Here is a 21,011-nt window from a genome sequence, read left to right as displayed (position 1 = left end):
GGTGCTTTCTGAGAAAATCTGGCTTGCCAGCTCACATTGTCTTCTATCTCCTGCTGAGGCAGGCACACTGATTGCTATCCACAACACTCAGGATAATGCCTCACTGCAGGGAGATCCGGGAAGGAGGAAGAAGAGCTGTTTCAGTTACACTGACTCAGGGTCATAGCTGCATGGCAAAAGAAGTGATATTAGATTACAGAAACATAGCTAGGTGCCTGTCGAAGCCATTGGCAAGGTTGATGTGGCAAGCAGCCAGTGGCTACTAATAGCATATTAAGCATGTTGTATGTGGAGACAATCCAAGTTCAGAGTTGATCGTATCAGTAGCCAGTTAGAAACTCAGCATCTGCTTCAGAGATTTCTTAGTGGCTGAAGGGATCAACAATCAGTTAGGGGTTTCTCTGACTGTGTGAAGATCTAATGAAGGATAACAATGAAGCTAACATTCAAAATTAAAGCAACATCTTTCATTTTTGATTCTGTTGCAACTTAAAAGGGATAATGACAACAGAGTTTTAGAAAAACTTTGCATAGAATGGATTAGATATGTGCTGCTTCACTGATCTGACCAGTGGTGGTCAAACATATGTATGACTTCTACAGTAATGAGGCATTCTCTAACCAGTATAGAGCAGAGGCATCAGTGAAATCTTTATGCAGGAATATTGCAGCTGTTTTTAATTCTGCACATTTTACCAGAAACTAGACAGGAATCACCATACAACTAGGATAGGACTAAGAAAGTGAGTTGCTTACAGTTCTGTCAGAGTGTTAATGTGTTGTTTTATGTTCTATTTACATAACTGTATTTTTGTGAAAATCTACTTCTGCTGCAACTCCACATTATTTATAATGTAGGTTCTGGCATAGTGCTCTCAGCAGCCGCTCTGCCCAGGTCTTACAAGCAGAATCCTTGGACTCCAGATCTCAAAGGTAGCAATATATCATCAGGAAAGACTGAAAAGTCAAAAACTGTGAGTGAAGGTGGATTGGATAATTAGTTTGTGAAAAATGAATTGTGTTGAGTCAGGTTTTAGGTCTGGACATTGTTCCTGTTAACAATCTGGACTAAGTAGTACACTAGGGGGAGTGAAATAATTGAAGGCCGGTTGCACCTGATTTACATACTGTTGGCTGATTTCCAGGGACTTAAGGGGATGTGAGGGAAGTCCTCTGGAGCTAGAGGGTGCTATGCCAGAGTCAGCATTTTCTAAGAAGAGGTATTGTACAATGACACCTGTCAGGAACCATCCCATTTCCCAGCCAGCCTACCTTCCGCAACCCACCTCCCTTTGTTTCAGACTAGGAACTAGTAGAAGAGAAATATAGGCTTGTAGCATTTGCTGGGATGGGGAACTGACCAAGATAAACTTACTTTTGCTTGGTGTAATTACAGCTTATGCTCTTCCCTATGGTTGACAGCAATTCATTACAGTCCATTCATTTAAATTTGTAGGTGCTCAGCAGATGGAGGAACAGAGCGGTAGATGCTCTCTTACCAGACCTGGCCGAACGCTTTATCTCCCATCCTCATGGAGTTGAAAGAACACACGCTCACCCAAAAGTGAACTGAAATGTATTTTTGATTAAATCACATGGTGTTCAGACCACTACGTTCTAACTGATCTGGTTAAGGTGGAGCAGGATAATTAGATTTCTGCAAAGCCAAACTGATGAACAAAGCAATTTGTGCTCTGATTGGCCCCTGGTCTACACTGACTTTAAAGCAGTATATTTTACTCAAGGTTGTGGATTTCCCACAACCCCTGAGCAGTGCAGTTATACTATGTTCTACAGTGTAGATGACCCATGCCAGTGGGAGAAGCTGTCCTGTTAGTGAAGAAGCTAAGTGCTGGAACTGTAGACAAAGCTTGGCAATCCTCCACTGGTATGAAAGGAAATGCTTTTTATGTTATACAGATGGTGCATATTTGCAACCTCCCGTACTGCAGTTTAGACATTGTTTACTCCCTCCTTAAAACCTTTTAGGTATTTGATCTTGGTTACCAATATTTATAACAACTTTCATGGATTTAGGAAGTGCTGAGCAGTTTGATTTCCCCCCCCCCCCGCCGCTTCTGTATGGTACTTGAAATCAAAGCAATTATATTGAATTATTCTTACAAATGTATTGCAGAATGTTTTTTTTTTAAACACATTTAGGATTCGTTACACATTATAGTAGGTACCTCCTGGGGAAGTGAAGAGCAACAGTTAAACCTTGGTCAGACTAACTGTTCCTCCAGCCCACCCTTCTGTGCTTCAAAAGGAATGACTAGACCAGGGCAATTTATGAAGTGATTATCCTATTGTCCAGTTGGCTGTCAGATCTAGCACCTAGGGTTGCATCCCTGGCAATCTTGGCTGACAGCCATTAGTAGACTTATCCTCTGTGAGCTTAGTTACATTTTATTGCACAGGCTATATGAAAGTATTTCCTCCAGGGGTTTTGTAGGCTTCCCTAGGACAGCATCTTTAATCTTTCCCCATTTGAAATCTTTTCCATGCTGCTTGTCCTCTGCACCTTTTCTAATTTAAAGGAATTTAACTTGGTGACCAGAATTCCAGTTTGTGGCATTTTTCCATCTCTCCAATCCTCTTCCCAGCAATTCCTATATTGAGAATTATCTACAGTGCCTTCCCCGTAGCCTCACCTCTACTTCAGTGCTGTCTTTTGAGACAGCAACCACTCTGGCTGCCTACTGGCCAGGCCATGTGCCAAGCTCTAAAGGCAGCACCCTGCCACCAGATGCACAGAAATAATGGTGATATGGCAACTCCATACCACACCACCCTTTTCAGTGCTGCACCTTCAGAAGTGGGTGGCCAGAGTGACAGCTGTTGCCCAAGGGCCCTGTTCTTCCTGAGCAGGGCTTCTGACCAACTGCCTCCCATGCCCCACTCTGAAGGCACAACTCCCACCAGCAGCACAGAAGCCAGGGTCACTGGACTACAAACTACTCTGCACCCCCAGTACCACAGAGGGATCTAACACCAAGCTCTTGTACAGTCCTCTCAAAGTACTATTTTTATGATTCTGACTCTGAAATGGACTAGAATGCAACATGCATATAGTGGTCCTGACCCATAGTTCTTATTTACATATAAGAATGTATGGCTAACATGCTTAGAGGTATTGACCAGTTGATGACATTTACAGGGGACAGTGCCTAAAACTAGCTCATCAGTTAGAGATTCAAGCAACACTCAGCTGACTGGCAGAGTGGGCACAGCTGGAAGCATGTTTCTTTTGGTGTTCATAAACTTATTCTGCAGGTGGATGGAAAAATTAGAGGGCACAATGGTTAGGTTGTGATGTGAGGGTTTGAAGTCAGTTAAAGTGGGTATATTTTCCCCTTTCACTCCTCAAGCTACACTGGCTCTTTAGCATGTAAAGTATGCTGTACTTGCAGCCTTTAGAAAATATTCCCTATTTGTCTTAAACTACATTAAGAAAATTAACCAAAAATCATTCAATAAATGATTTTATTTGTCAGTTTGTGATTAGATTTGTTTTGCATTTTACACTGAAGACAAAATACAAACAATACAGCCATGTCTGCTAGGAACATTTGTAAGATACCAGATTTGATAAATGTTCTTGAATCCAATGTGTGCAAATATATAAAAGTCAGATGAGCAGCTGAGGGGGGGTGCGGAGAAGGGTCACTACACTTCAGTGCTTCAGAACTGACTTAAGGGACAGCTTAAAACACCAAATAAAATTATTCCCTGGAGACAAATTTAAGAAAGCTGCTGTCAACTTGAAACATAAGGCTAAAAGGAGCAAGAAGTTCTGTTACTGCAAGTCCCATGCTAGTAGACAAAGGCAGCTGGCACTCTAGTTTTGGAAGGAAACTGTCAATCAAAAGTGACCCTGAGGCAGCCCAAGCTTTTGTCTAGCAACTCATTCTGAATTGCCTGACAAAACCAAGTCCTAGATGTGATTTTTAATCAGCAACTTATGGTAGTTAAGTTAGTAAGGCAAGCATATGGGCTGCTACACAAAAACTTACACCCTCCTAGAACAAAACTAAGCCTACAGTTCTGCAATAACTCTGCATTACAAAATTACAGCTAGCTAAAAATTGATATCCATAGAACCAAGATCCTAAATTTCCTAAGTCTCAGAAACTAGCAATTGCTAAAAAACAAAGAATTTAATAATTAAGGCAAGGTAGCTCTTTTCCCCAAACCCTTTTCAAAGGAATTGAAGCCAAAACTTTGAAAACAATTAAGGCACTTGAAAAATTGTTTGCTTAATGAGCACATTTTAAACAAATCAAGTCAGTAAATGAGCGATTTAGTTACTATGTAAAATTTTAACTCCAAAAAGTTTGACATTGTTTTTCTAAGTGTCCTGATGCCTTTTGGTTTCTAAGACCAAAATGTTAGGACAAATTTTAGAGAATTAGGCACAATACTAAATAAGTGTTTAGGAACACTCTTGGAAATGGTGTACTGTGTGTAAAGTGGGAAGTCATCTTGTCACAATCCAGGAATAAGTGCATGGAGCACCAAGTTATGAAACAATACAGAGATGGGGATGACAAACTAAGTGACTTTACAATAAGGCTAAGGATACACCATCCAGTCCCAACCTGTTGCTTTCTGGAAGGTGGATGGTGATCCTGTTGAATAAACCTGAGCTTCCTGGCTTTCGGCAGAGTAATTTAACGTGCAATTCTGACATTACAGCACTGTCTGGCAACATTTTATATAGTAAGTTTAGTTCTCTATGCAGTGTAACAAACTGAAAACTGGTAAATCATGACAGCAAAACTCAGTGCAACTAATTTTTTTTCATTTGCTTATGTTAGAACCCCCACACATTGCCATGACTTATCAGTTATCATGCTGTCAATGTTTAGAACACCTAGTTTAAGGTAAACATTTAAGTCATGCACAGTCAGTAACTGCATAAAGCTATAGAATTTCCCCAAAAAAACAGGATTAAAAGGAACACCATCCATTTGAAATCATGTCAAATTTCAAGAGCTATGCCTGCCCCAACTTCACTTCTTGTATAACTGTTTCAACTCTTACTGTTGTATGAAAGGCTCACACAAAGGTGGAGCAAGTGTAGGCAAGGGAGAACTGTGAAACTTACTATGCACAAAAGCAAACTATTTGTCTGTTATAGTAGTCTTGACCATCTACCTAGGTAACTCTTCAGAGAAATGTTAAGTGGGTGCCCTTTTGAAGTCAGGCATATGACCTTATGCGATAGCTTTCCTTATGCTTGCCTTCTTCAGGTCAGAAATAATTAGTGGGGAAAAAAGTCTAATTCACCTTAAAAAGTTAGTCCAATATCCCAATTCCTCATGCACAAAAGAGCAAAAAAAAAAATCATGTTTTTGTTGTATTGAAGGTTGAGATTGGGTATATTAGGCAAGTACTGTATTGGTCTTGAACACAAAAAAAAAATGGCGCACAGCATTTGAATTTGCAACCTACCTTTTAAGGCACTGACTTAAATTTTCCCTTACATGGTGGGGAAAGACTCTCACTTAACTGCAAAGGTCAAATTTAAGAATTAATGTACAATGTAATACCCCAGTCGCCATCTTTAGTTCTCACAGAAAAAAAATACAGGTTTGACATTTTTCACCCAAGAGGGGTATGGGTGTGTTTTAAAGTGAGAGGGTTTCTACTTCTGCAAATCATTCATCTTCCTTGCAGTGCACTATTGGAGCCCCTAGCTAGTACCAATTTTATTCCACCACCAGAAGTCAGTCACTGATAATTTTATCAGGATATAAATTATAGGGATACTGCACTTAAGGTTAATTAAATCAGTCTCCACAGTCATGAGATTGCCTACTCAAGACAGTCTTGCCACCGACCACAAGAATCATTTCAAGTCTATATTTGGCATTGTAAAAGTCCAAAAAAAAGTGTCCCACATCTGCAGCCACTAAAGAAAAATAAGACAATTACAAGGACTCACGCAGCATATTGAGTACCTCTGAGCCACAGATGATTAATACCACCTCTTACCAAGTATAGCGTTGCAAAAAAAGGTCATTCTTTCAAAAGTCTGATTTAGAGACTATTCTGAACTGCGGTGTTCCATATGGGACAGGATATTTGGTTCACTGAACTACAGGTGTTGGGCCACTAGTCCAACTGTAAATGGCAGTTTCTAGAGAGTATGGTAGTTTCGATCTTTGGACTTGCAGAATTTGTACAGGAAGAAGATTACAGCCTGTAGACCCAGCACTAGGACAATCCCACCAATGAAACTGGCAGCATCAAATGTAGACTTGTGAGGAGCTGGTTTAGGGGGAGTCCCAGTAGTTGCTGTTGTACCTGTTAAATCACAAGTTATAAAAAGCAGATGTCACATTTACAGTAATTACTACAGAATGTGGTGTTTCATACTGTACCATGAATCTGTTTAGTAAGAGTTTTAAACACTGATTAAGCAAGCATGAGGTGTCTGCTTGATATCTAAGCATGACACTTGCCTCATGGTTCTTAAGCAAAATTTACAGCAGTAGCAGTGATTTTCAGCTTGCACTCCACAGTCGATATCTGAGATTTCCAAAGGGTCCACATATCCATTTGAAACTTAGGGGTCCATAAGCAAAGGCTGAAAGTGACTGGTTTACAAAAAATCATACCTTCCAGTGAACCAGATTCTATGTACTAATATAAGAACATAACTAAAGCCGTACCAAATACTGTGGCTGTCAAATGACTTGGCTTTTAGAATTACTTTCCCTTTTAAATATATTCAGAAGGTGGTATTTTAGTCTAATTTGAAGATCTAGCCTCTTAAGCAAGTGACTGTTGTTGCTGATAGGCATTATTAGTGTAGTGTTTCTCTGACTAAATGGATTGACACCAGTCCTTGAGATTGCCCAGCTTAGAAAGAAGCAAGCTGGTCCCTGGTATTAGAGAATTTTACCTTAACCCAGGGTTGTCATGAATGCAAGTTAAAATGTTAAACTCCAATCATGGGACTTCATAGGTTCCTCTGTGCTATCTTACCATGACTTAATTTAAGCCAGTTAAAATGCTTAATTTGGCCAATTCACTTAGTTTGAAACTTCACTGACATGTGTCCATTACTGTCAAGATAATATCTCGAGAGATCTACCTTTATAAAGCTACGTTGTGGCATGGAAGGTTGGGAATTTCTGGCATACCTGCCATTATTCATTACTTCCTATCACCTACTAAACAGGTTCCTTCCTCCCTGCCACCGAAAGGGATGGGGTGGGGGGGGGGGAAAAGAAGAGAAGAGGAGACAACAAACCAACCGACCATCTTTTATATAGTACAAAAAAAAAAAAAAAAAATAATACCTGGTGTGTTGATTGTTGTGGAAACTGAAGTACTTGAAGCAGTGGATGAAGTTGCATTGGTGACATTAGCTGTTTTGTAGAAAGAAGCTTCCAAGTTCAAAAATGTACAGGCAGCCCACGTTCATTAGCACTATTGTAATTGCTTCAGTTTTTAATAGGCTTTTATTTCATTCAAGGAAGAGCACCCCCCTCCCAAAGACTATGTTCACACAGAACAGGAGGTACTTAACAGTGTGCAACTACTAAGTTTTTACTGGGCAAATGTTTAACAGTCAAAATTTGGATAAGTGCATAGTAAGTATTTATATAGTACAGGCACCTGAATACTGAAGGCATACATGCTCTCCCTGTATATTCTCATTCATTAATCAGCATATTTTTTATTGCACACTACCATTCTGGGATATTTGAAACAACTCCCCCAGCCATAAAGCTGTTTGACTCACACAGACGTTCCTTAATTTTATGAGCACTAATATGAATAAGCAGTTCTATGGACCACATTTCTGGACCCCACCCCCCAAAGGGGAGGGAGAAAACATGACAAGTGATGTAGCTGAAGAGCAAGCTGACTTCAGGGTACCATGCCTTCAGTCACTGGCTATTCCTTTGTAGTTTGAAAGGCAAAGTTCTGCCATGCCTGTACTGCAAATGAGATGTTCAATTAAAGTAAGGGTTCTATCTTACTTGGTACACTTAGTACATTACAGCAAATATTTTTCACCTGTGGTAGTAGAAGCAGTTGTGGTAACATGACTTGTGGGAGCAGCAGTAGATGAAGCTGTAGAATTGGCTGCGCAAAAAAAAAAGTTTGATTCATAACCATATCAGACTCCCCATTTAAGGACAGTAAAATACTTAATGAAACCATAATGAAGGCTATTATGAAGTAGCAAAAAGAATGGAAGAGAGTTCCTTGCACTGCAGTGAAACTAAACTGTGGGAGCCAAATACTGCAAGCAGACAAAAACAGCTACACACAGTAGGTAATTCAAGACAGAGGCCAAACCCTGACTCTCACCACATGCAGCATGGTGGATGCACTTAACCATGGATATGGAACCTGGGCAGGATACATGCAAGAGATTTAAGCATCCAGTTCCTCTTTGTGTCTTACATCTTCCCATAATTGTTCAAGGTTGGAACTAGATGTCACAAGCAGGTGTGCATTTGCTCTGGCTAGCTGTGTGATGAAAATGAATACTGACTGAACAATTTCAGTGATTCAAAAGGCATAAAGCTCTCACTTGAGTACCAGAAAATAAAACCTGAATACATACTCTAAAAACTGTTACTACTTTAAAAGTGGTTAATAAAGGCAGTTTGCTGCACATTCATATTCTCTAAGCACTGACTACAATACATGGTATTTGAGGCAGCAACCTCATTAAAATTTCTTCATAAAAGGGGCCCAACCAAACTCCCAAGATACCATCTAGCAGTTCAACATGCAGAAGTCAACTAATACTTGGTATAATGTATTGGTGTCTGACTGGAGTACTGCTACTCAGTTTAAACATGACAAAGCGTGGTCTACTAGAAAGTTGTTTAGTGAAATGTGGCATTCTGAAATTCCGTATTTGCCTTAACTTCAGGGTACAAGGTTTTTCCAATTGCCAGCCCCTAAAACCCCCTGCAATCGAAACAGAACGTTCTGTCTCACAGACAACCATAACAGAGACCCTACAGCAGAGGTGGCCAACTTGAAGCTCCTAAGAGTGCCATCTGCACCCCAGACCTTGGTGGGAGAAGCATGTGGCAGCTCTGGCAAGTTGCTGGCATACAGCTAGAGTGGGGGGGGCAGGAATGCCTAGTTCTAGAGAAGGCAAAGGCACTGACTCTCACATCCATATGAAAAGTGCAAAGAGCCAGGTATGTTTTTAATCTGTGGCTCTTAGTCCCTAACTGGTTGGTCACCCCTGCCCTATAGCCAAAACTTAACTATAGTAAATGCTCTATTTAACAAACTTCAGAAATATTGGATGCTGTCTGCCAGGCCCCCCCCGCCCCCCAAAAAACTGTTGGGGGCTCAGGAGGTGCCACTGCCAGGGATGGAGGACCTGCTGCTGGGAGTAAGTCAGCCAGCAAGAACACTGTTCTGGGTCATGTTGTGTATAGTTGTAGGGGGAGCACAGGGCTGAGGCACACCAAGTAACCATAGCTATCTCCTCTACACCACCTGCCCCCTCAGCTTCCTAGTGCCTTGCAAGGTGCCTCCAGTCCTGCAGATTTGAATTCAGACTTTCAGCATTAATGGACACCCCTCCCCCCACCCACTAGTCCATAAAAGTCAAGGGTTCACTGTATTTTACTGTTTGTGCAGGAACTAAAATGAAACCAAGATGTCACTGCACTGCAGAGCCCTGTTTTGTTAGCGGAGCATTTAAGTGGCCACCTAGGAGAGTCAAATGCTGCCCAGATGATTAGCAGAGCATCCACAGTAGGCAGCATGTGTTTCTACTGGTGGTGCACATCTGCACATGCCTCAGTGCAGAGAACAAGATTTATTCTGCATGGAAAAATGTTTAGGGATCTTGACTGCAGAGTTGATACAAGCAGAAAGATGAACGTTTTAATCCACCAAGCTAGCAGATACCAAAATAGACAGGTTGAAAAACCTTCATTAAGGGTGTTTTGTTTTGCCTCTTTTCAGTGTGATCATGAAGGGGTTCACAACATAGCCTAGCAGTAAGTTACAGAAGGCCTGCTTTTGCAAGTATGGCATGTACACCTTACACACACAAAGCTGGTACTTAACTATGCACAAGTTTAGTACACTTAGTTTTGGAAAGCCAGACCTTGTACTTCAAAGACTTTGTCACATGACCCTAAAAGCTGAACAGATTTTCCACTTTTGCTACACAGTTTCTTTTTGCTTGGGAGGAGGGCCATGCTAAGATTTTAGAAAGTAGTCAGTGGTTTCAATGAAAACCATACTGAATCTGGGACTGAGGTAGAGTGCAGAAGAGAGCTTCGGGGTAGGGGACTGGAGTGCAGAAGTGGGTGGGAGATCTTAAAGGGATTTTGGATGAGGGGTGGGGTTGTGACCAGGGGCAGGAGACTGATGTGCAGGAGAGGAGCTTTGGAAGGGAGTCATGGCACCAGGCAGGAGGGGATGGGTGCCAGATGCAGGGTCTGGACAGGAATCATTTACCTAGACAGTTCCCAGATAGCAGCCCATCAGGACTCAGGTAGGCTCCCTGCCTGCCAAGCAGCCCCATATCCCTTAAAGTGGCTGGGTGTGCAGGGAGGAAGGGGCATTTTCAGACAAGGGGAGCTGCACAATTGTGCCAGGGATGGGGGTAGCACATGATCCTCCCCAGCTCTCTAGCACACAGAGCAAGGAGCCACAATGAGCACTCAGACACTTTGAATGGCATGGGGGTGCTCCATGCCCAAAGATTCTGATTTTTTTGGGGGAGGGGACGCACATACAGACTGGATCATGGCCACAGGCTGTCTCTTGCCCACCCCTGTTCTAGAGCCTTTATAAACCCCAGACAGAAGGCAAGTGACCTTTTCACCTATTTGAAAATACCATTTTCTGATTAAAATAAGAGTTTGATAAGAAACAGTAATATTTCAACAAAATTTCCAGAGGCAGAGTAACTGAGCAAAAACTGGTCCTCAAGAAGTTAACAAAAAACTAAGACAGCAGCCAAGTAAAACTTGGATTTTTAAGTGAAGTAAGCTGCTTAATAAAAAGGAAATATCTACCATTTTAATTGGTTACACATTTAAATCTAGGTTTAAGTGGACAATTCTAAAAGCTTCACACCACACATTGCTTACACAAGGTATATTAGTGGAAGCTGAACTATTATTCTGGAATTTGTAGACAGACTGTCTTACTAGATAACTTGGAAAAAGCTGTAATCAGCCTGTACACTATCCAGATACTTACAGAAACACTGCAAAGTGGCAGAACAGTTGGAAACTGTTGTGTTTCCACAAGAATAGTTTCCTCCTGGCCAAAAAAAGAAATGTGTTAAGGAAATATTTTAATATTGACAATGCCTCCAAAGACTTAGTGCTTTAATTCAATTACAAGTTATGTTCTCAATTTTTAGTGTTCCCCATGACAGTCTTTGACTACTAGAATTACTATGGACAAGATTACACTAATTAAAAATTAATTATTAGTGACAGATTGTCTAAAAAGTAAACAAAACTAATATTCACTCAAACGAGCAATCTATAATATTCCTTGCAATATATTCTAGCTACAGAATGTGCCATTTTGACAAAGATGTATAGCTATAAGTAGAGCAGGGTAAGTTCAAACATTAAGAACATGAAGTTTAATAGACAGCCATGTACTCCATTGGGCCTAGAGTATTTCTGCCATAGTTGTTCCCAATTCTGTGAGCTGCATAGACTCCAGTATCTAAAGCAGATTTTAGCCTAAAATTAAGATTTTAATATTTCTTTTGGATCAAATTGACCATCAATATTTACATAGCAACTGAAAACAAAAACAGCAGAAATATAGCACTAATGACTAACAAAATGATTTATTTGGTGATAAACTTGTGGGACAGACCCACCTCATCAGATCAATAGCATTGCTGGTATGGACTGACATCTATAAGTACGAGGTCACCCCCCCCCCAAAAAAAAAAACAATAAAAACTGACAGTCATCAATGTAGTATATATGACTGAAGGAGAGGATTGAGGGGTGTTAAGTATCTTGCCTGAGATAATTATGAGCATCAAAAAAGGGAAGAAGTCATAATACGTGAGGGAATTGTTTTTGTTCATACCATGTGTTAGTGTCAAATTTGAATATGAACCCCAGTTCACAAACCTCCCTATGTAACCTGTTTTAAAGTCTCTGTTGTAGGACACACTCAGATCTTTAACAGACCAGCCCACTCCACCAAAATGCTCACTGGCCAGCTTATGTGTATTGAGATCCCTGATGTCTGCTCTGTGCCCATTGATTCTTTGGTGAAGAGTCTGCCCATTTGTCCAATATACATAGTAGAGGGGCATTACTGGCACATATAATACCGGCTGAGGTACAGGAGAATGAGCCCTTGATCTTGTAACTAATGTTGTTAAAGCCAGCGAGGGTGTCCCCAGAATAAATGTGGACAAAGTTGTCAGTTTGTTGCAAGAAAAAGTTCCAGGATTAGTATTACTGCAGTATGGCCTGTGGTTGAGAATCTTTTAGGTTAGGAAGTTGTCTACAAGAGGACAAGCCCCATCACCTTGGGCCTTCTGGCATGTAGCCTCATGATCTAGACTAGGTTGTATGGTTTTTAATGATACATTGCAGGGGTTTGAGCTGGAGGCTATAGGTAATGACAAGTGGTATTTTCTTATTGACCTTCTTGGGCCTACCTTGAAGTAGCTGGTTTCTGAATATTTGTCTGTCCCTGTTAATCTGTTTTTACTTCTCCTGGTGGGTAATTAAGTTTTATGAATGCTTGGTAGATGTCTTGAAGTTTTTGGTCTTGGTCAGTAGGATCAGAGCACATGTGATTATATCCAAGGGCTTGATTGTAAATGATAGATTGTGTGGTATGTGCTGGATGGAAGCTGGAGGCATGTAGGTAAGTATAGCAGTCACTGGGTTTCCAGCAGAGAGTGGTGTTGATGTGGCCATCAGCAATTTGTACTGTGGTGTCCAGGAAGTGTCTCATGGGGAATAATCAAAGCTGAGATTGATGGTAAGGTGCAGGTTGTGAAAGATCTCTGTTGAATTCTTCCAGAGAGTCTCTTTACCATGGATCCAAATGATAAAGATGTCATTGATGTAACATAAGTAAAAGGAGTAATAGGAGATGAGAGCTAAGTAATGATTATTCTTAGTCGGCCATAAAATGTTGGCATATTATGGGGTTATGCAGGTGCCCATAGCAGTGCTGCTAGTCTGGAGGGGTAAGTTGTTCCCCAATTGGACATAATTGTGGTTGAGAATTAATTTACATAGGTCAGCCATCAGATTTGCTGTGGTAACATCAGGGATGGTATTTCCGATAGCTTGTAGTCCATCTTCATGTGAAACATTGGTTTAGAGAGCCTCTGCACCCATGGTGGCAAGGATGGTATTTGTCAGGAAGGTTTCCAATTACAAGGACTGCTTTCCTTTCTTTGATGCTTGTAATTATCAAAGGCAAGACACTTAACACCTCCACCCCTCTCCTTCAGTCCTATATACTTGAAGTGTCAGTTTTTATTGCAACTTATTTCACACCTCTGAACTTAGAGGTTAGTCTGTACTGGAAATGCTATTGATCTGATGAAGTGGGTCTCTCCCATGAAAGCTAGTCACCAAATAAATCATTGTTAGTCTTTAGAGTGCTACATTACTGCTCTTTTGTTTTGTTAGAATACAGACTAATATTGCTACCTCTGTTGGTATAGCAACTAAGTGTTAGCTTAGCCTGTTAAAAACATCTAAGACATTTAGCACACTTATTTGCCCATAATTCTCTCAAACAGGTTGTCCAAAATGCCTCAGTTTTGTCAGAATCCTGACAAGAGACATTTGTAGTGAAAAGAACCTTTTGAGAGGAACCCCCAAACTGGGCTGGTAACATTTGAGATTACTTTCACTTAATTATAGAGAGATACCCATGACAGGTCATATGGGCCATGTCTACACTATCCCAAAACTTTGAAATGGCCATGTAAATGAAGCACTGAAATACACATTCAGCACCTCAGAATGCTGGTGGCTGCGGCACGTAGAAATTGACACAGCTTGCCGCCGCGCAGCTCATCCGGATGGGGGTCCTTTTTGAAAGGACCCCACCCAACTTTGAAATCCCCTTTATTCCTATCCCAGGGCTTGATGAAGCTAGGAGGAGACGCCCCTCCCCCCAACATACCCCTGCTGTGTATTTGGACAGGAAGATATGGTCACCCTAGTTCTACAGGATAATTTCAAAAGGGCCTGCAATGTTGGAATGCTTATCCATAGCCTCTTTGCTAGCAAGGCCAAGAAGCTTGTCTACTGCATTTTGAAAACCCTGCTGCACAATTAGTAACACTAGGATTCCCTATGGTGCTTCAGGTAGTTTGATTAGTGCACCTTTAAAAATTCTGCTTTTAGTTATATTTTTGGCATAATATTCAGCTACCTCTGGGTAAGAATTTAAAAGTTAGTTCAACTTGCATGTCAAAGTATCTACATCCATTACTGCTTTAGGATCTTAACAGTTTAGAACTATTTGATAGAGGAGTTGTTTTTCCACTATGCTATTCTCCAAAACAATTTATGAAATTAGACAGAGACATCTAGTTATAGTTTTACTGATGTTTACCTTTGCACTGCATCCACTTGCATTCAGCAAAAGAGCTATTTACACACTCACTGCAGGTTCCAAAATCTGTACAGGTAGCTGAAAAAGGAATACATTTAATTATGAGGTAGCAGATTACCACAACAGCAACTTTTTCCAAAGAATGGGATTAGGCTTCAGTTTAATTTACTGGCACCTATGAACTGAGGACCTCTAAAGTGCTTTTCATATGAAGTGAGTCAACTACCCTGGGGGAAAGAAAAAAAAAAAAAAAAAAAAAAAAATTCAGAGAAGAAGCTGCAGCACAGAGAAGTGACATGCCTTAATTCACAAACCCTTGGCATGGAACCCAGATCTGTTGGCACCTAGTCTTGTCGCTAACCCATGGGATTACCTCCCTCCCATCGTACAAATTGTTAGCAGTTCCAACTCATAAAGCTAGCGTAGATTCAAACACATTTTACTCCAGACCAACAATACTATTACTATTACTATTCTAATGCCACACCCCAGATGTGCCAGTTTTACTATCTAAAGTGGTCTATGATTATATTAGCGCATCTAAACAGACAGAAGATTTACAAGAGTAAAAAAACTCTACAAAGAAAAAATCCAAGGCAATGGCAGTCAACTCAGATTCATAGGGCTGTTTCCCTGATGTGTAGGTGGGCTGGTTGCTGGACTTTAGGACCCTGCAAGATGTGTGTGAGACCCTCCCAGAGACCCCAAAAGTGTACACAGCAGAGAAACAGTCTGGCCTACATAAATTGGCATGGACCCACTGCAGCTTTTTCTTTGCTGTGTAGACATTTCTGTAAATGGGAGATTTAAGGTATGTACTGAAACCACAGAGTAAAATCCTTTACTATAAAGGGAAGAGACAACCAGAAAAGAGAATCAGGTAAATATTTATGGGAGAAAGCAACAAAATGTAGTTAGTTAATGCCGGCCTACTTGGTATAAGTCTTCATGTTTTACAACTGTACCAAAATTTGTAACACACCAAGTGTAAACAGTTTCCTTGTTTTACTATACAGAACTGGTCAGTTACTTTGTTAGTCTTTAGTGCAATGGGAATTCTTTTCTGTTTTATATTGAAAAAGTTTGGGTGGGGCCGACACTGGTTCTCTACAAAAAAAGTTTGCACTTAACATTAAAGCTCAGTCTCACAATTGGCTCTCCAAAAAGAAGCCAAGTCTCTTCAGCATTCATTTGTGCATCAGCATGCAATTTATGTAAGCACATACTTCAGCTGATAAAGCCCAAAGTGTTAAATTGTAACTTTTCCATACACTGGAACTCTACCCTGGCACCTGAATAGAATAGTCAGTCTTAATAGGAATAACTATGACTAGCACTAACAGCTGCAGGTGGGTACGAGATGGGTTCAATGACCAAGATTACTATCTCACTGAACTTAAAAAAAAAAAAAAAGGAAGACTGATCATTCCTCTATTGAGCAAACATCTTTCACTAAACATGAAGTTGGTTACTAGTAGTGAGATAGTTGGAAGGAAAGAACAAGAAGTTCCATAGCACCTTATAGACCAACAGATTTTTTTGGAGCATCAGCTTTTACGGGGAAAAAAGACCCACTTTACCAGACATGCATGTCTGACAGTGTCTCTTTTCCCTTAAAGGCTTATGTTCCCCCCCGCCCCCCAAAAAAAAAAAAAAAAACCTACTGGTCTAAGGTGCCATAGGACTTTGTTGTTTTTGCAGACACAGACTAATACAGCTACCCCTCGGAGACCGGAAGGGAAGATGCTAGGTAACTGAAGAAGAGGATGACCTATAGGACAAATGCCACTCACTGTCACTGGATTTTCTCTACAGGTGTGACCTGGTACTTCTATTTTCATAACTAGAGAATGATCAGTGACAGAGATAGCCACATTAGTCTTATTCTTTATAAAAAAGCACAGTCATGTAGCACTCTTCGCCAAAGTCTGTCATATATACGTAGGCATTGTTAGCACGATGGCACTTGTGATGTTAGCTGAGGAACAGGAGAATGTTCTGTTATTCTGTAATTAGAACAGACATCAAAAAAACCTCCAAATACACAAACTTGTCAGCCAGCACTTTAATGGAGTAGGCCATTCCATTAAAGATCTGAAAGTTTATGTTCTACTAAAAAAGGAACTTTAACAGTCTATAGAGAGACTACTCAGAACTAACATTCTTATTCAAGCACATTAATACATGGTTTGAACAGGGACAGCAATTACCTGACCATTACAAGGACTCTATTACATACTTTGATGTTTTAATCTAACTTTTAAGCTCCCCCACCCCCACATCCCTCCACCTTCTCTCTGCTCTTCTGATTTGCCAACCTTTATCATTTTTGGACCTTTGTATGCTTTATATATTGCATCTGTTCTGGTAAGGCTACAATCTTAAGTGGGTCTGTCCCATGAAAGCTCATCACCTAATAAATTATTTTGTTAGCCTTTGAAGTGCTACATGACTGCTTTTTTGTTTTGCTAGAGAACGATCAGCTTGTTTAACTCAACTGAGTCTCTCTTTTGGAATGCTAAAGTTACATAGTGCACCCAATAACTGGCTCTTCTTTTAAAAGAGGCAGTTTGTCCAAAAAAAAAAATTGCTTTTCAGCTTAGGAGAGAAGACCTCTTTTAATGATAAATCAGAAGTCCAGTTGTAATTAAAAATTATCCTTAGATTGGAACCAGACCAGATACCTCTGGTCAGTTCGATATGCATACCTGTCCTATATTGCTCATGTCTATCAAGATCTCAGCAATGGTTTCCACAGGAAAACATGCCTACAGATACTAGTGAGATGTAATCATACAGCCTGGACAGACACCTGCTGGCTCATAAATCCTCTGTCAAAACTTCCAATGTCCTATGGCAAGAAAGCTTGGAGCAGAGTTTTGTCTTGCAGCCCTAGGTACCTGCAGGCATCACTCTAAACAGCTCCTACCAAAATTACTTTTAATGGGCATATTACTCCATGCCAAGGCATTCACCTAGCTTGAACGATCTTTTTACACTTCCCAGTGAAGAGACTTGATCATACTGAGCTGTTTTGACCAACCCTACAAGAGCTAATAATCCACATTGAAGCTGAAGTATAGACTGGTAAACTCTCCAGCCACATGAAGACTACAGCAATCCCAAATGAGGGGATCTGCTGGACCAGGGAGAGGTCCCCTGCCACCAGCCTGACTCTGCCCCAATTCCAGCCTCAGCCAGACCTCCCCACCTCAAGCCCCAGTCTGGGTGCTGCCTGCTACAGCCTCCTACCAGCAGCCCCACTGCCAGTGGCCCTAGCTCAGCCTTGCTGCTGCTGGCTGCAGTCTCTGGCCCCAGATGCAGCCCCATGGCCCAGACCTCTGGATGAGCCACAGGGCCTGCTGAAAGGGTTCTCAGCTGATTCTTCTGGATGAGGCTGCCTCAGTTATGAAAGGTACAAGCACAGTATCTTATTCAAAGACAGTTGCCCAATTCTCCACTTCCTAGGAAGACATCCCCTACACCTTTTCATCTTTGCCAACTAATCAAGAAGATTTGAAGACACTAGTTCTATTCACAGAAGAGAGCTTGTCCAGCTACATATCAGTAGCCTCACAATTCCTACAGAAGCACGGATTCAAAAACCAGCTCGCAGGTTCTCCTCTTGTGTGGCAATATATATGGCTATAACCAAATCCCAGAGAGAATCAGAACAACACTTATCTCTTGATACTGTCCCTAATGCAGCTTCAGACAGGGCCTCAGAAGAGATGACAGGACAGAAGGTGCTGCCAAAATAAAGCAGCTGACACCAGCTTTGTTGAAGCTTCTCAGTGCAGTCTGCATTCTATTTGCATAGCCCCTCCCTATCAAACAGGGCCCCAGTCTCAGGCATCAGAGTAATACAAATAAGTTACATCTGCCGGATCACTGTGATGCCATTGTACAATTGCATCATCTCAAAGAAAGAATGGAACTGTCAACCTTGACCATGAACTTGAATGACTGGAATAACTGAGTTTTTAAGTCAGACCTTCAGATGCCATCCCTGATTTGACAAGGGTGTTCCAACGGCTTAATTTCAAGGCAGCATGAAGTCAAAAGCTGCAGTGAGCCACACAGAGCATCTTACTTTCAATGCTTCTGCAGAAATGGCATCTCTTCCCAACAGGAACTGAAGCTAGTTACTACAGATTTAACTGTCAAAAACCCTAACCTGCTTACATGACACAAGTGGAGTAGATAATCCTACTGTGATTGCAGCCACTCTTGGTTTTCAAGGAGGAATAACTGGAAAATGCTCCTCTATCAAAAACACCTCACTTGCAGTCCACATGGATACACTGTGTATCCTGACGTGCTGAGGGGAATGGTGCAAATAATATCAGGACACAATCAGTGGCGGGGGGGGGGAGAAACCAAAAAACCAAGAATGCCCATTATGTAACCATTTAATACCAGCTTTACCATATTAATGACTCAGTTGCATTTTGCTTCAAAGACTATAATAGCTTTTAAAAATTTTATTTTAAAATAGTATACCCTCCCAGTGACTACATATTCTGTACTTTGATCTACTGTATTTATCTAACATAAGTCCAAATATTTTATATCTTTTGACCACATTAAGTTAGTCTACTGAAATTCTGATTCTTATATTTCTTAAGTTTGATGTACCAAGACCTGTACCAAAGTGACAAAAACAAGGTGATCTAGTAGATTAAGCATATGATTAGCTGTAGTGCCTTCGTTCTAAATGCCACAGAAACGGGGAGAGGTTTTAGTAAGTCATGTCCTGCATTGGAAAATAGTAGTTTACCTTTCACAAAAAGGTCATTCTGAAAATGTGTAGCTCAATAAAATATTGGCACGACAGTATAGTTACTTGAAGAATGTTCTATCACACTTCCTTCAGTTATATAGTTGGGTTCAGAGAACTACTGTAGAATTCAGTACATGGCTATTTAAAAAAAAAAGTCTAAGGTGATAAGTCATTGTCCCGATTACTCAAGAACAGGATCTGGGGCCGGTTACGCAGCTTCCCGTAGCTGCTTCTTCCCAAGTCTTCGCACTTTTTCCACACCAAGTACAAACCACAGCTTCCGAAGGCTGTTCTGTGCCCTCCCCACCCGGCCAGTGGCTCTGCTTGGCCTGGGGGCGCAACAGGGGAACGAGCTCTGCATGCAGCGACTCACACCGGCAAGCTGCGCTTTCGGGACCTGGATCCAACACTCCCCGCTTGCAATGGAGCCGGGGGCCGCCAAGTCCCCGCAGCTGGGGCGTGGGGCAAAGAGAACCGCAGCGGCAGAAGCGAGCCTGGAACCTCGCCCGCCCGCTCGCCCAGACACCAAGCCCCCCCCCGAGACCGTGGAGCCGCGCTAGGCCCTGCGGGACACATCAGGTGCGAAACTCACTGCCAGCGCCCGCCCCCAAGGACGCGGCACCTCCCAATTCCGGAAGAGGCGAGCTCGCGGGGGGAGGGGGGAACCTCAACCTGGCCCCGCCTCAGAGCTTGACGGTGGAGGAGGGGCATTTCCCCTACTCCAGTTTATAGCCGTCGGTCCAGAGGACCGCCCCGCCTCACCTGCTGCCCTGGCCGCCACCACCGCACACAGCAAAACCCCGCAGGCAGCGACGAACAGGAACCCCGCTGTCCGGCCCATGGTGCAGCGTCAGTCCCACCAGCCTGCCCGGAGCTGCCACCGCTTCCCCAACCACGCTCCTCCGTTCGACTACTCCCAGCCCAGCTACGTCACGGGAGCGAGCGCTAACGACGTAGAGCTGGACCTATCAGATAAAAGCACTCGGCCCCGCCCCCGCGCTGGATTGCGGCCTCGCAGTTCGCTGCTCCTCATCTCCCCCCGCCCCGAGGTATAATGGAACAACCCTCAAGCCGAGCACCCGGGGGTTGTGGAACACGCCTTCCTGGCACGTGACTGCGTTCGACCCGCTTCCCCGCGTCACGTGACGGCCACCCCAGCAGTTCTCGGGCGACCGTTTCAGTCCCTCCCCCGTGACAGTGGAATAAGCTGGGCGCAGTTGCGCGCTGGGACTGGGCCAAGGGGGAGGCGGCTGGTGGCCGCCTTCGTCCCAGTTCCACCCGCCGCCGGTTCGAGGAGCTTCTAGCAGGCTCAGAGCCGGACGGCTATCGAGCCCGAGACGGGCAGCCGAGGCGCCGCCCGCGCAATCCATCTCGCGCCTAACTTTTAGCGCCACCTCGTGCAGCATGTTCAGCCCAGTCAGGTGGGCGGGAGCTCACGGCTGCCACCGCGCTACGTGCCGGCTCGTGGTAACGAGACGCTTGTGCCGAGTGCACCGCTGCCCCGTTGTTCCCCCTGCGCCAACTTTAGCCTCGTTGAGTGCCACCGAAGTTGGTGGTTGTGTCAAGGCTCAGCTCCCCTCAGCACCCGCTTGTCAGGGCGGGAAGGGGAGTGCCTTGCAACGGCAGCGTCAGGGCAGGG

The 21,011-nt window shown here is 42.6% G+C and overlaps 2 protein-coding genes across 2 annotated transcripts in view; one reads left to right on the top strand and one right to left on the bottom strand.

Annotated features, from left to right (window-relative positions):
• Positions 1-2,056, top strand: part of LOC142010701 (coiled-coil domain-containing protein 162-like) — a 40,575-nt gene extending 38,519 nt beyond the window's left edge. Inside the window, exons 12-13 of the mRNA XM_074989122.1 lie at positions 859-933; positions 1,457-2,056. The gene's annotated coding sequence lies outside the window, so the exon portion shown is untranslated. The remainder of the gene's footprint in view (positions 1-858; positions 934-1,456) is intronic.
• Positions 2,057-5,626: 3,570 nt separating this feature from the next.
• On the bottom strand, positions 5,627-20,285 carry CD164 (CD164 molecule). Its single transcript, XM_074990765.1, has 6 exons — positions 20,135-20,285; positions 14,590-14,667; positions 11,218-11,280; positions 8,038-8,106; positions 7,314-7,382; positions 5,627-6,312 (listed from the first exon to the last, which is right to left on the bottom strand). The coding sequence occupies exons 1-6, from the start codon at positions 20,211-20,213 to the stop codon at positions 6,146-6,148; spliced, it is 525 nt and encodes a 174-aa protein (XP_074846866.1). The 5' UTR covers positions 20,214-20,285; the 3' UTR covers positions 5,627-6,145.
• Between the last annotated feature and the right edge of the window lie 726 nt (positions 20,286-21,011).

Source organism: Carettochelys insculpta, chromosome 3 (assembly GCF_033958435.1).
Source record: "Carettochelys insculpta isolate YL-2023 chromosome 3, ASM3395843v1, whole genome shotgun sequence".
NCBI lineage: Eukaryota > Metazoa > Chordata > Testudines > Carettochelyidae > Carettochelys > Carettochelys insculpta.
This window is presented reverse-complemented; position numbering and strand designations above follow the sequence as displayed.